At 40.9% G+C, this 16,461-nt stretch overlaps 1 protein-coding gene across 9 annotated transcripts in view; it reads right to left on the bottom strand.

Moving 5' to 3' along the window:
* The window catches only part of fto (FTO alpha-ketoglutarate dependent dioxygenase), a 255,315-nt gene that overhangs the window by 110,698 nt on the left and 128,156 nt on the right, over positions 1-16,461 (bottom strand). For 2 of the 9 annotated variants that reach the window (XM_061765577.1, XM_061765584.1), the window contains one exon: positions 1,741-15,234. The exons of the other annotated variants lie outside the window; for them this stretch is intronic. In XM_061765577.1, coding sequence (XP_061621561.1) covers positions 15,207-15,234 — 28 coding nt within the window. In that variant the 3' untranslated portion in view covers positions 1,741-15,206. Of the gene's footprint in view, positions 1-1,740; positions 15,235-16,461 lie in introns of those variants that run through there. 9 annotated transcript variants of the gene reach the window in all.

The raw sequence follows: 16,461 nt of genomic DNA, 5'->3' as shown, positions 1-16,461 counted from the left end.
GATAGGCTCCAGCACGCCCGCGACCCTAGTGAGGAGAAGCGGCTCAGAAAATGGATGGATGGATATAGTCTATAACATAATATGTCAATAATGCCATCTCTGCCATATTGAATGTCAATAATGGACAATAAGTAATGTAGCGCTGTTTCTCTACATCGTTCTACCTAATGGCTGCAATAGTTGTCTTTATTGCTTATATATGTGCATATGCTATTTATACAGTGCTAAACAAATGTATCATAACAGCACCCAATGTAAGGTTTATGGCACAGCTTTAACAACACTGGTCCAAAAATCATGTTAATGTCTCTGCAATGGTTAACACACCAGTATGTAGAAGCTCTTTAATCAAAATCTTATTTTTAATGCTAAAATATCATGATTATTAGGTAATAATATATATATTTTTTAAATGGCATACAGGATGTCCCAAAAGTCACCATACACTTCCTTTTTTTATATTTCGTTTCAGGTATCATTTGGCCAATTCGCGTAAAGCCATCAACAATAGCTCGATTCAGCAGATCCTTTGGAGAGGGACAAAGCATTAATCGGACCGTCTTAAGGTTGTTGAGCATCATAATCTTCTCCTTAATACCTTTGAACAACCTCAAGTCAGAAAAAGTACAACTGAGACTTCCGCGAACATGCCAAGATTGTTCGTGAGCTGAAAATAGTGTGCGAACCGAGATCACTTTTCTTTAGTTTGACATTTTTATAAGCAATATGTCTCCTTTGTATATTGTTTTTACTCATTATATTTTCTTTAATGACTCCCGCAGCATAAAATGTGACAAGAAAGCACTTGCTTCCCTAATTCCCTCCTCAGATGTCAATAAATAGACTAAATAAAGGTCTTGTGTGTGTTTTCCCCATGCATTGCCTGCAGCGCACGTTGTGGGCTGCCAAAGTTGTTGTGTCAAAGTTGTTGAACATTTTGTTAACAGGATCTGTGCGCCTGTCCCCCGTGCTGCATGGTGATGCACTTACACACTGCATATCTCGGCGCAATCACCGGGCACTTGTGTAGCTGCTCTGCTGGGCCAGTCTAATTACAGGAGAACAGCGTGCACCAGTCTGGGCCTCCAAATGGCACCATATGTTTTCCCAGATGAAGCGGCTGAATAAATGGCGCTCACCATTCACGTTGCTGCACATCTGGGAATCCTCACTTGCATTCATACTGAATATACAAAAAAATATATATATATACATAAACAAATACATAAATAAATAAACCAAACATCCTCCTCGTCGCCGAGTGACATCGCTTACCCCTGACGATGACTCCTGTTCAGTAGAACCATTAACAAATCGTATTCTCGCAATCATGCAAAATGAGGGTAAGCTAACCAGTTTAGCCAACCGAAGGCGTTGGGTTGATCACAAACTGCATCCGTAAAACTAGCTATTGTGCCTGTTTACGCAAAACAATGGTCAGATTTCATACACAAATAAATGCACTGCAGTGCTGCCAACCTATAAAAATTCATTTCCAGAACAATTTGTCCAAATTTGCATGAATTTCCATCTTAAAATTTAAGAACATTTCTGTGTGACAGTCATAATCATAATTGTTAATAAATTATGGCTTTAATATTTGTCATTTTAATGTTTTTATTACATCAACCTTGTAATGGTGGATGCAGTTTCAGCCTGAATTAAAGTATCAGTACGTGGGATTTTGATTACATCATAAAAAATATCTGTCCCTGTGGATTAATTCACCTTTGCCAATTCTGTTTTCAACACTGGTAACTGGGAAAAAAACAAGAAAAAGAAAAGAAAAGAACAAAAAGATTAAGAAGATATCAAATGTACAAATTCAAACTCAGGACTATTTTCCAAACAAACAAATAACATTGCTGATGGACTGAATTAGAGAGTTTATGTGTGGACATCAGTTTTGGTTTCTATTTTGTGCAACGAACTTCTTGTACATGTAAGAAATGTAATTACGTCTTCTCTTGCATGCTATGTATACTACATATATATATTCCTATTTCCACAATTGCTGCTGAAACAATGAAAATGTCCCCATTGTGGTACTATAAAGATCTTATCTGATATTACAAATATTATTAATAAAAATAATATACTTTTAACCTGCCCACGTTCTGAAGTGACCTGTGCAGTGACGTACTAATTCATTTCCGGTGCAGACACGCCGGCCTGTGTGAATGTGTGTGAATTATTTTATATTCATATCTCTAAACGAATTAATTGGCCTATTATTTTGTTTTTACCAATTAGCATCATGCTGAGAGCAAAGTAGAATTATGAGGTCAAAGTAACTGCCTGAAGAGCTCAGAGACAGAATTGTGGCAAGGCACAGATCAGGCCAAGGTTACAAAAACATTCTGCTGCACTTATGGTTCCTAAGAGCACAGTGGCGTCCATAATCCTTAAAGGGAAGACATTTGGGATGACCAGAACCCTTCCTAGAGCTGGCCGTACGGCCAGAATGAGCAATTGGGGGAGAAGAGCCTTGGTGAGTGAGGTAAAGAAGAACTCAAAGTTCACTGTGGCTGAGCTCCAGAGATGCAGTCGGGAGATGGGCGAAAGTTCTAGAAAGTCAAACATCACTGCAGCCCTCCACCAGTTGGGGTTTTATGGTAGAGTGGCCCGACGGAAGCCTCTCCTCAGTGTGAGACACATGAAAGCCTGCATGGAGTTTGCTAAAAAAAAAAAAAAAAAACACCTGAAGGACTCCAAGATGGTGAGAAATAAGATTCTCATAAGATTCTCTGGTCTCATGAGACCAAGATAGAACTTTTTGGCCTCAATTCTAAGCGGTATGTGTGGAGAAAACCAGGCACTGCTAATCACCTGTCCAATACAGTCCCAACAGTGAAGCATGGTGGTGGCAAGCATCATGCTGTGGGAGTGTTTTTCAGCTGCAGGGACAGGATGACTGGTTGCAATCGAAGGAAAGATGAATGCGACCAACTACAGGGATATCCTGGACGAAAACCTTCTCCAGAGTGCTCAGGACCTCAGACTGGGCCGAAGGTTCACCTTCCAATAAGACAATGACCCAAAGCACACAGCTAAAATAACGAAGGAGTGGCTTCAGAACAACTCTGTGACTGTTCTTGAATTGCCCAGCCAGAGCCCTGACTTAAACCCAATTGAGCATTTCTGGAGAGACCTGAAAATGGCTGTCCACCAACGTTCACCATCCAACCTGACAGAACTGGAGAGGATCTGCAAGGAGGAATGGCAGAGGATCCCAAAATCCAGGTGTGAAAAACTCATGGCTGTATTAGCGCAAAAGGGTGCTTCTACTAAATACTGAGCAAAGGGTCTGAATACCTATGGCTCTGTGATATTTGAGTTTTTCTTTTTTAATAAATCTGCAAAAATGTCACCAATTTCATTTTATTCTGTCAATATGGGGTGCTGTGCATACATTAATGAAAAAAAATGAACTTAAATGATTTTAGCAAATGGCTGCAATATAACAAATAGTGAAAATTTTAAGGGGGTCTGAATACCTTCCGTACCCACTGTATATATTGCTCACTTGAAAAGTGGGTGGGTCCAAACAAAATTTGCTCTGTCCTGAGTTGTTTAAGACATCTAGATGTACCAGTAAATACCATGAAATAAAAGCTGGAATTCTGTACTTTTGTCTCATATTCAACTTTTGATCCGAAACCCAAATGTCTTTAGTATACAACAAAAACAAAGGAATTGACCTTGCCGTTCCAATACTTCCAATAGAGGGACTCTTACTTATATATCTGTAATAGCAAAAGTCCCTGTTTGTCATGACCGGAGCCAGCTATTAGGTCATCAGAAATTTTATTCCTCCTCAGACTGACGTTTAACTCACAATTTAGCACATATATTGGCAGAATATTCCTGCACAGCTTTTTTTAGTTCATTTTTAGCATTGCTGAGTGAGGGATATGGTAGCTCTGAATGATCAAAATAGGTCATTTCTGGAGTGGTTGATCCGGGGAGGTTCAGGTTTGTGTGTTGACGTGTTATGTTCAATTGAAAACTCCAAAAATGTCACCACTGTAAGGAATTTACAGTCACTGTTTCACTATGACGTCAATGACTGCCCACTGCTACACAATTATAATGGTACAACCCATCTGTTTTTCATCCTCCATGATCCAGGAAGTAGCTTGCTCATGAACAAATGTATTTTTCCACCGCCTTGGCGGAGGTCTGTGCTCCACTGAGTGGCATCCTAGTCCTGCACGGTCATTACAGCGTCACTAAAACAACACATCTAATACAGTACAGTACTGCGGGTCTATTGCAGTAACATAACATAGACTTGTTAGGTTTGAATGCACAGTGTAATAATTGGGTGAAGCTCTTTGAAGACGCAAGTGTAAGTGGCCGATGGCGGCGGATAGCTGCGGCTTAGTGGCTCCTCATTATGTGCTGTAGCAAGCTGATTAAAACCTTTTGATTTTTTCCCAGCCTGCAAGTGCAAGCGAGGGTTTCTGGAAGAGAAAAAAAAAGAAAAAGAAAAAAAAAAGACCCTGGAAGCGGTCTGCGTGCTTTATCTCTTCTTTCAGCCTTGTCATACTAATTACAGTCCGTATTTACTTACACTCTCTTTTTGTTTTCTGCCCTTTGATAGGCATCTGCGAGTGCCGCTGCCGAGTCTGTTCTCATTAACACGTCGATGAAGTGAGATATTTCTATCTAGTGATGATGATAATACGGCAGGGGGAAAAAAAAGAGGTCACAATACAAATGTTGTCTTTCTGCAGCCACACAGATTTGTGTCGCTGTTATCAGTGACACCTCCGTTTGCACTTTATGCCAGCAAGGGTTCAAATCACTGCCAAATGACAACAAGGCGGCAACTTTAGCCTGAAAGAGAACAGAACGCAGCTATATTATTGCTTCACAGTAAGTGAACTCACTCCGACTATCTAAATCAGTGATTCGCAACCCGTGTGCCGTGGCACGAGTGTGTTGTGAGAGATCATGGCGTGTGCCAAGGTAATTTCAATTTAATTGCTCTGGAAAGTATTATTTATTTACTACAAATAATGTATCATTGTTTATCTATCTATGCCAGTAACCTACTGTGACAGGCAGAACAATTCAATGCTCTTTCTCTTCATGGCGGAAGGTACAATTGACATATGTGTCCACTTGTTGCCATTCAGGCCCTGATTGTTCACCAGGCCCTGATTTCACACAGATTGTGAGTAAATCGGGTGGTGATCATCATTATTTTTAGTGTACACACTTTTTGTGACATTTTTGGTTAGTGGTGTGCCGTGAGATTTTTATGGTATAAAATACTGTATGTGTCATGGCTCAATAAACTGATCTAAAAAACGTAATTTTAAGGGAACATATTATGAAAATCACATTTTTAATTGTTTATTTACAGATAGTTGGGATTACAGATAGTGCCTGCCCATCCCTCCAGTTTGAAATTACACAACCAAGTGAATGTATTTGGTTAAATTATCCAGAAGTGGCTACGCAGACATGCCATTCATTTGCATTCTGCACACAGTATTCCCTGCTATGGAGGGAATCTCAGAGTTTCTGTCCAGAAGTGTCCAAGAAAAGTTGCTGGATTTGTTGTTGCTCATCAGGTTACGGGTGAGCAGCAGCCTATCCCAGCTGACTTTAGCACGAGAGGCAGAGTATACCTTGGACTGGTTGCCAAATAATCACAGGGCACACACTGTGTACTGTAGACAAACAACCCACTTCCATTCAGACTTCGGTTAACCTAATTTGCATTTGTTTTAGTGATGCGGGAGCACCTGATGATTACTTATATGTGTGGAACAGAGCAAGATACTGAACCCCGAGTTGCTCCCGATGCTGCATCATCAGTAAGAGAAAGAGAAGACAGTGTTAAAGTGCCCGGAGTATCTTGAAGTTGGAATTTAAACTGAAATGATTATCATACCTATATGCAAGTAACCACAACCAAACATGGCCACCCCGTGGGAAAACAGTCATAGAACGAACGCACCCCATTGCTTGACAGCTTGGGAACACACACGGGACCTCACCCGTGTCTGGGGACCTCACCCGAGAACACAGCCAAACCACAGCACTGACAGTGCACGCCGAGGCCTCTCGCCAGTTCAGTTCCTCACATAATGGTGCAAAAGCTGACAGTGTATCGCATTTACCTTTCACCTGGAGAGCACACACCGTGCGAGCAGAGTGCAACAACCGTGCACCTGGGCCGGGCCACACCTGCTCCATAGCACCGGGCCATCACATGAATCACTCCGACTAGTTTTCACACAACTGGAGGAATGTTTCGCGACTTACTTAACAGTCCAGGTGTGTGTGTGAGAGGTATATGTGTAGCCATGCACAGAATGTGCGCAGGTGGGCGTCCTCCTGGCAAAAGCGTGACCTTTAAGAGGACGACTGCAGGCGTCCCACCCACCAGCTGGAGAAGTGATGACTTGTCCTTGTCTCACCGTGACCCACTGAAGACGCAAAGAGGAAGTCCAGCAAGATGATCCCAAGTTTAAATTTACAATGCGCATGATTACATAGAACACACTCATACTTATTTCCATATAAAGGCTGTATAAAAGACTGGAAACCCTAACCCGCTCACAACGTGTGCGCAGCTCTCCCATTTGTGTTATCTTTTTACAGGACAACACTGAAGAAATGACACTTTGCTTAAATGTGGTACAGCATGTGTACATTTCCTGTCCCCTCAAAATGGCAACAAAAAGTGAGAACACCCTAATGTGAAAATGGCCAAAGTGTCAATATTTTTCAATTTATTTATTTTTCAATTTAATCAAACTTCTAGGGCATGGACTTTTTTTTTTTTTTTTTTTTTGCTTGTTTATTTTTTACAACTATATTTTCTACAACTGTTCCTTCAGTTTGGCAACATTTTCCTCCAGTTATGATAATTTCCTAAGGTCTTCAGTCTTAGAGATTAGAAAATGTGATATGTAAAGTACTCTCGCCCAGAGTCAGCTGTGATGGGCTCCAGCACGCTCGCGACCTTATTGAGGATAAGCGGTATAGAAAATGGACGGTTAAGCAGAGTATGTGCTTAAGGTGGGCAAAGTGGTTCATTTACAATATTGGTTTGTACATTTTATCATTAATATCAACTATATTAAGAATTAAAATATAATCAATCCTTGATAGGCTGTATTTTAGCATTACGTGTTAATAATTGTTACTATATCCTTTTTTTAACAGTATTTAATTTAATTTTATATAATGTTATTTTACTTTGTATTTTATTTTAATTTAACGTTATTATTTTTTTCTGCTAACTGGCTGGGAGAAATCATGTGATTTTTCTGTATTATAATGTGCCCTATGATAAGGCATGTGGTGTCTACGTTACCAAATATGGTTCCCAAGCCTAAGAAGGTCTCGGCCATCTTTTTTTTTTTTTTTTTTTTAAAGACTAAAATTGATTGTATTAATTACAGCACAATTCTTTTGTACAAAATACAACGTTCTCATATAAACAAAATTATGTGATTGGTACCAGTGGAAAACAGTCAGATATGATCAAGTCTGTACATCGAGTTTCTAATCTTACTAGTAGATGACACTCATGTATGAACATATTGATCACTGTCAGTGCAATGTATAAAACACATTGTCTCATAAAGGCAGGGCCCATCTGTTTACACAGTTTACCACACGTCATGTGAATCAATGCTGCAGCCTCTATAGCAACATCCTGCTGAAATATAAATGACCACGTTGGCCGCATTCTCGCAGGTGAATTGTGCTGCTGCTACAATTATCTTAATGCCCGGCCTGCCAGGATGCCGGGGGTACCAAATGCTGCTGTCAACTCAGGGGTTTAATTAGTTTGGCACGTGTGGCGCTTATAATCACCTGCCATTACTGGCTCTGGCTGCATCTGCTTACACGTCTGTCAGAGGCAGGGGGTCCTTGCATGTGTCTGTAGGTAGGTAGGGTGGGTGGTTATGTTGGGCATTGGTAAGTGCGTATTTTGACCTTAGAACACAAAACCAACGTAGACTCTAGACACAAAGGTCTTGTAAAAATATTTTGGATAAAGGAATTTGGGATGTACATTTTTAGTTGAAAGCTGAAGAGGGAATAAAGTATAATTCACTTTTACACTGCCATAGTAAAAACGGTGGAAAAAATGCATTTGCAGGTGGCATAGACATTCGTTAATGAGGATCTAAAAAAAAAAAAAAAAAAGTCTCCACACCTGTTCAAAAGTCAGGTTTCTGTGATATAAAAAGAAGAGATCAAGAAAAATGTCAAAACGTTTTCTATCAGTCGCAGGGGACAAATACAGACAACCTTTAACACACACACACACATTCACACCTGTGACTCTTCAATGACGATAACATGCAAGCTTTTGGGATTTGGGAGGAAGCCAGAGCAACCCACTGTAAAACAAGCAAACTCCTCACAGGAAGGCCTAAACTCAGATTTGAGGCCTGAACTGCCAAACTATTAACCATCAACAGGATTTTGAAGCTGTCATCTGTACATGTGGTATCATTAAAACCATAAATAAAATATCAGTCAATTACTTTGGGGAAAATATTATTAGTTACAAACATCAGCTCAAAAGAGGACACTTTTTAAGTGAATTAGGCTAACTCGTCACGTGACCGCTGAGCTCAGTTAGCCAAAGACGCTTTCCCACAGATCGAGTACTCCGGCTCCAGCACTACAATGGCTGTAACTCGCCCTATTATTCCCACAAAGTTCCCATTTAGCATCAATGCGAGGTTTCAATATTGTGCCGCCTGCAAAAACATCTGTCGGGGACTTGTGTGGCAACACTAATTACAAATATCTGCAGTAATCCGCCACCGATAAGAGAGTCATTACTCCAGCAGACATTTATCACTGCGGGATTGATGACCCATTTCAGAGGGAGCCTTTGTACGAGGAAGTGAAATCGCTGATATCCCCTTTATCCGACATCGCCATCCATTCGTCAGGAGGCAAGCTAGTTAGAATTGTAATTAACAGCTTTGGACTTTGCCCCTAATAGAATTTTTGCAGGGACTGGCAGATTGGCATTGGGGAAGGGGGAGTTGGATGATAGGTGGGCGAGTGGGGGGAGTTTTATTGTGTTTTTCTTTTCTTTATTCTCTCGCTAATTACCACTCGGAATGGCTGAGGAGCTGTTGTGTCAAGAAAGTCCCACAGCAGAACTGCACATTCAGTCTTTATTGGGATAAAAAACATATTCGGGGACTTTGAATGGCTGCTCAACAGCTATGATGGAAGCCACAACATTTTTACGAAAAGAAAATATAACAAGAGCACTCAGAGCTTTCCTGTGCTGTTTTGAAGCAATCATGTTTTTTTCCCCCTCCTGTGGCCTTACTTCTCTGTAAATTAAACAAGTTGGCAGTAGCATAACCTTGCCTCTGTTTTTTGACCATGCTGGGTCATATAGGAGCTCATCCTACTATCTAGGATAGTAAAATTCTATCTAGATACAGACGGGAAATAAACGAACAGAATCAATCTTATGCAATCCTGACAAAGTACAATTTGGTTTGATGACATCTGAGAGAGGCGGCACGGTGGGCGACTGGTTAGAGCGTCAGCCTCACAGTTCTTAGGACCCGGGTTCAATCCCCGGCCCCGCCTGTGTGGAGTTTGCATGTTCTCCCCGTGCCTGCGTGGGATTTTCTCCGGGCACTCCGGTTTCCTCCCACATCCCAAAAACATGCATGAATTGGAGACTCTAAATTGCCCGTAGGCATGACTGTGAGTGTGAATGGTTGTTTGTTCCTATGTGCCCTGCGATTGGCTGGCAACCAGTTCAGGGTGTACCCCGCCTCCTGCCCGATGACAGCTGGGATAGGCTCCAGCACGCCCGCGACCCTAGTGAGGAGAAGCGCCTCAGAAAATGGATGGATGGATGGACATCTGAGAGAATGTGACATTGATACTGATATTAAATTGAACGCTCTATTAAATTGGAGACGTGTGAATCAGACCTGTACGAAACATGCTAAGATTTATAAAAATACAATTGCAGATACAGAAGATAGGATTTTCGTCCATTGTAGAATATTTTGGATTTATTATTTTTAATAAAACTTGCTCACATTATTCATTTTACATGTAGCTATCTTATTAATGTATTGTATTAACTTGAAAAAAATATATTTTATCTGAACAAATATTTAGCAATTAATATGAAATTAGAATTTTTTCTTTCTAAAAATATATATTTATTCATATGTATTCATTGTATTTGTCGATTTGATTACTGGAGCATTTGCTTTATTTGTATGAATATATGTATTATTTATTTTTTGCCATAATTGTTTTTATTTTATTTTAGTAGAAATGTGTATCTTCATGCATTTGTATGTATTTACTGTATGAAAATAAATTCTTTTTTAAAATAAATATTCTTTTATCTTTTGTATGTATATTTATAGGGGCGGCACGGTAGTGACTGTTTAGGACATATGCCTCACAGCTCTGAGGAACCGGGTTCAAATCCGGCCTTGCCTGTGTGGGTTTTCTCCTGGTACTCCGGTTTCCTCCCACATCCCAAAAACATGCATGGTAGCTTGATTGACAACTCTAAATTGCCCGTAGGTGTGAATGTGAGTGTGAATGGTTGTTTGCCTATATGTGCCCTGTGATTGGCTGGAGACCAGTTCAGGGTGTGCCCCGCCTCTCGCCCAGAGTCAGCTGGGATAGGCTCCAGTATGCTTGCGACCCCAGTGAGGATAAGCGGTACGGAAAATGAATGAATGAATATATTTATAGGTGCACACAAATACATTAACAAACAAAAAAATGGAAAAAATGAAAAGCCTTAGCTGAGGAAATAAAAATGTTATTACAAATTTAATTAATTTAATTAAATTTTAGTAACTTTTTTAAAATATAGATTTGTAACAATGATGTATCAGAAAAATGTATATTTCATTCCATTACATTCCATTCTAAGATGCAGTGATAAAGTAAGGATTTTAGTGTCTGTGTCGACTAAATAATCCTATTCTTACATTTAGATCCATATTTGGTAACGCTGACTAAATGTATATTCTATAAAGGGATTGTCACCAACACACATGCAAAATCCATCATTCAAATGTGAACTACGAACATCCAGCCTAAATGTGTATACTCATTCATACCCATGTGGGCGCTCGTGCACACTTGTGAAGCGGCAGATGATCACAGTCGGTGGCGACTAAAGGTCTGGCCTCCTGCCGGCTGCATCCCATTCTCGTAGAGGTAATGAACACAGACAGCTTGGGGACCGCCCCTTGAGCTCGTGCTACCTCTCACCAAGTCCTAGCCACCCTTGCCGCAACCCCCCTGCTTCAGGACCCTGAGGTGACAGGGACGCCAGAGATGTTCCCTAACACTGACAGGCGGGTTTTACCGGGCGACCCACTGCACATATTGTCCCCACACGCAAACAGGGATGATGCACAACTATGAGGTGTTACTGTTCACATGTAGAGTATTTATTTATGTGGGGCACACGCACGCTCCACACACACACACACACACACTCATACCTACACACGCCCACACGAAGACACACACACACACGCACACGCACGAGTCTGACCCGGTGTAATTTCTCCAACGCACGGCTGGTGACAGGAGCAGCTGCGGCCGCTACGGCAGACAGATGAAATTTTCATAACTATCTCCTCCAACTTCCATCCTCACCTTCAGGATAATTTATGACCTGCCTGCCAGCCTTGAAGAGACAATATGCTGCCTATGAAATGAAGTGCTCCAGCGCTGTAGGTTATAATTAAAGAGAGGGAAAGAGTGTGAGCGTTGTGTGTAGGTGTGTGTGTGCGTGTGTGTGTGTGTGGGTGCGTGCCAGGTGGGATGGCAGAGGTAAAAGGGAGGCGATGAACATGAGGCACGTCTTGCATGTGGCTATGCATTTATAGAACACATTGGGCATGACTTTTGTTCAGTCGAAGGAAAAACACCAAATGCTAACATTCATTTAGTGACAACAAATTATATTATGAAAAGCATTCTAGCTACGTCTGCACAATCTAATCTAGACAGGGAGAGCTGAGTATAAGTGGGCGCAGTGAAAAGAAAAAAATTTGAAAAACAAGGACATCAACCGTTTTCTGTAGCCCTTATCCTCACTAGGGTTGCGGGTGAGCTGCAACCTATCCCACCTGATTTTGGGAAAGAGGCGATGTACACCCTGAACTGATCAGCAGCCAATCGCTAGGCAGATTTACTGTCTAGACAAACAACCATTCACACTCTCATTCACATCAAAAGACAATTAAGAGTCTACAATTAACCTAACATGCATGTTTTGGGAATCTGGAAGGAAGCCGGAGTACATGGAGAAAAAGCATGATGAGAACATGCAAACACAGGAAGGCCAGAACAGGGATTCAAACTCCCAACCTCAGAACTGTGAGGCAAATATGCTAACCACTCGCCCACAACAAGAATAGAGTTGTGGAATTCCAGGAATAAATTTGAAATATTAAGAATATGAAGTAAGATACAATGAAAACAAGATCCTAATATTATGAGAACAACGTGTCATAATTTTCGCCCAGAGTCAGCTGGAATAGGCGTCAGCTCGCCCACGACCCTAGTGAGGGTAAGCGGTACAGAAAATAGATGGATGGATGAAATTGCAGTATTGAAGAAAAAAAGGTTGTACTTGACCAAATAAATCTGTAATATTACAATTGTTTAATTTTAGGAGAATAAAGTCATTAAAATAATTACAATTTTCAAGTTGTAATATAAAAAAATAAATAAATAAATAAAAAAGAAGATAAATATCCGCTAATGTAACGTTGTAATACCATCCATCCATTCTCAACACCGCTTATCCTGTTCTAGGTCGGAGGGTGCCGGAGCCTATCCCAGCTGACTTCAGGCGAAAGGCGGACTACACACTGAACTGGTCGCGAGTCAATCACAGGGCACATACAGACATGGACAACCATTTGTACTCTCATTCACACCGTCACAGTGGGAACTGAACCCACACTGCCTGCACCAAAGTCAGGCAAATGCACCACTACACCATCAGTGACTTGTTGTAATACCATGAAAAATAAATGAATTTTAAGAGAATAACAGTATAATAACACCCTTTTTTTTTTTTTTTTTTAATTAAGCCATAATTGTACATGACAGAAGTTGTAATATGCAAAAACCAAAAATGTGGCGATAATATGACGAGACAAAAATAATAATCATTTTTGGGGAATAAAGTTTGGTAAAAATGTCACGATATTAAAGTACTCATATTATGCGATTTATTTCGGGACATGAATTATATTATGAAAATTCAGTTAAAATATTACAAGAAAAAATATCTTTTAATATTATGACATTCCATCTAATGTTACACTTTGTTTTTCCCAGTGTGGCACCAATACTCTTCCATACTAATTAGAGATATCGCAAATGGTGACTTTATGTTGGCTTTAAGACTGCAACTGCAATGGCAATAAAAGAAAAACAAAATATCCTAATTTGGTTCTGCAAATCATCACTAGCTAAGTCCTGTATATGTCAGGGTTGTCATTACAAGTCATTCATTATTCAATGAAAAATGCAGAGTAATGTTGGATAGTGGTCCACTACACAAAAGGAAAGGGGCTTTTCCTTCTTAAGCCCTCTATAAAAAAGCTTTCTGAAAATGTGTGTAATCTTAGACTGAAGTGTCAAAACCCTATACTGAACCAACATTTTTCTTGCAATGAGTCTAAATACATCCATCTATCCATTTTCCGTACCACTTAACCTGACGAGGGTTGAGGACATGCTGGAGCCTATCCCAGCTGACTCTGGGCGAGAGGCGGGGTACACCCTGAACTGGTTGCCAGCCAATCGCAGGGCACATATAAACAAACAACCATTTGCACTCACATTCACACCTACGCAGAATTAACCTGCATGCATGTTTTTGGAATGTGGGAGGAAACCGGAGTACCCGGAGAAAACCCACGCAGCCACGGTGAGAACATGCAAACTCCACACAGGCGAGGCCAGATTTGAACCTGGTTCCTCCGAACTGTGAGGCAGGTGTGATAACCAGTCGCCGAGTCTCAATACAGATGATGTTAAATTTGGAGGAACAGAGATCTACTAAAAACATTTTACAACACAATTTTGTCACAAAGAAAATGTGTTTATCATTAAGCGAATCAGAAAGAAAACACAACCTACCTAAGACGTAATGGAGGAATGTAGTTTATTTGCATGGGAACAAAACGTTTAGAAGATAATCGCAAGAGAAGCTGTAACCAACGCATTTATGGGAGCACACCCACTGATTATTCCAAAAGCGCTACACTCACCCCTAACATTTGTTGCGCATTGCCTGTCACACATTCTGACCCAATCATATTCCATCAGTTCTCTGGGATGTTGGGTTGAACCACCAAGAATGTTCTTATTTTCCCCCACTACTAGTAAAACAAGCGTAAACCCGTTTCTTCTGCCCGACTCTTCACCGCAAAGAGAAAATCCTGTTACCATATTAAAAAAATAAATTAAAAAAAGCTTAATGGGCGAGTGTCTGTGCAGTAAAACTCTTTAAATATCCAGGGGACGCTGAGTGGCATTTTTACTCCCACATGGCACCGCAGTTCTTCTCATGACTCAGTCAAGCAGATGCGAGGAAACAAACATGAGGCTCATAATCATTCCTTCCATTGCCTCGACCACACAACAAGTGAGAACACATGTACTTGGATGGTTAATTACTCAGATTGGAACAGTCTTTGGTTTCAAGGTGCTGGTTCTGTTCAACTTGGTGCAGTAAGGGAACAAAACTAAACAAAAGTACTTATCTCATATGCAAACAAGTAAACACTGAATGACATTTCAAATGAAACATAAAAATATGTTTGTAGCAAAAAGTCAAATTGTCACGGACGGCAATGCCGTAAGTAAGGGCAAATCCCCAAAAAAAGACTAGGTAAGAGGTCCGAAAAATTTTAATTCAACGACAGAGCATGTGATGGTGAGACATACTAAGCTAAAGGGACTCACAACCAGAGAGAATCAAAAAACAGATAACGCAGGGAGACACGACAAAAGGTCCGTGTGGTATAATCGTCGAGAACCTAAATTGGGACAGAGGTCAGACGTCGGCGGCAAACACGGGGCAAAAACGAGTGAATATTCCGACGCCCACACACTGTCACAGTGCCCCCTAAAAAGGCTGATGATTACAATTCATGACAGGTGCGTCACCGATGTCAACGCCCACCTTCGCTCACCCAGACACTGCAACACAAAGAAAAACAATTGGAAACACATGGCCATGACACAAATAAATCAAAGCTTTTCAAATACAGCAAAGTAATAAAAAAATTATCCTTTTTGGGAAAGTGCAACATGAACATTCTACATGTAGCTAGTTACGCTTTGCTTTAACAGTTTTCAGCTAGACTATTATTGAAGAAGTCATTTTACTTTGTTACTTTACATTTAGTTAGCTTTAGCAGTTAGCATGGCTTCTCCATCATCTCCCGCTCTACATTGCACAGTGTGTCACGTTTAGTTATTCCTCAACATTTTAAGAATGATGAGTTCTTCCTCAACATTTTAAGTTTTAGTTTTAAGTTTGTCATTGTGGAGGCGAAGATTAGTAGTTAAGATGAGCGGTAGCTGTTAAAGTTAACTGCAGCAGTAAACCTGGCTTCGCACTTAGCAGGAAGGCAAGGGAGGCCGGGTCACACCAATTGCACTGCCCGCTGGAAGTTTTCTTTGGATTTCACTAGCCATGAAATCAGCTACCCAGAGGCTAAGCTTATTGTTTTTGTTTACGGACTACAGAAGACATGTGGATAGCGCGCAAGGTAGTTATACTCCCTGCCCCTTATATACTGTAATACGTTCCATGTGGGAACTCCTCTGCACCACACTGTATGTCCCCTACCGAAAGTTACAAATAAATATAGCGTTACAAGCCTACAAATTACTGACTTGTTTTTGAGTGAGTGTACATGGCCTGAGTGTGTTGCTACAGGAAGAGCGTCATCAGTCAAACAGTTGAAAGTGCATTCCTGAAAGAGTGACACATATTCTAGTGTACATTCCAGCCTGGGAGCGATACTAACTAGGATGGGAGGACGCCTTGTTCTTCCAAAGCAGCAGCTGTGAGGGCTGTGCCGAGGTCAGGACGTGTTATGCATAACTGGATGACTGCTAAACAGGGGGGTACATAAGAATCCATAATTTACAATCAAGCCCACGTTGCAAACGGTCTCGGGCCATGGCGGCACTCGTGAGCGGGACCACACCGACATATTTGAGATAAAGACAGACAAATTAGACGACAGCGTTTTAGGCCGACCGCCGGGCTCGTGCTAATTACAGGCTCATTGCTGATGAAAGAGACAGATGACATGTTCCTATTTGAATTCCCTTTCACTTTACAAAAAAGGAGTAAACAAGGGTGATGGAGCAGCATAAAGATTGACTGAAGATCAATCCAGGGTGGTATCATCT

The sequence above is a fragment of the Phyllopteryx taeniolatus genome, chromosome 2 (genome assembly GCF_024500385.1).
Source record: "Phyllopteryx taeniolatus isolate TA_2022b chromosome 2, UOR_Ptae_1.2, whole genome shotgun sequence".
In the NCBI taxonomy this organism is placed as follows: domain Eukaryota; kingdom Metazoa; phylum Chordata; class Actinopteri; order Syngnathiformes; family Syngnathidae; genus Phyllopteryx; species Phyllopteryx taeniolatus.
This window is presented reverse-complemented; position numbering and strand designations above follow the sequence as displayed.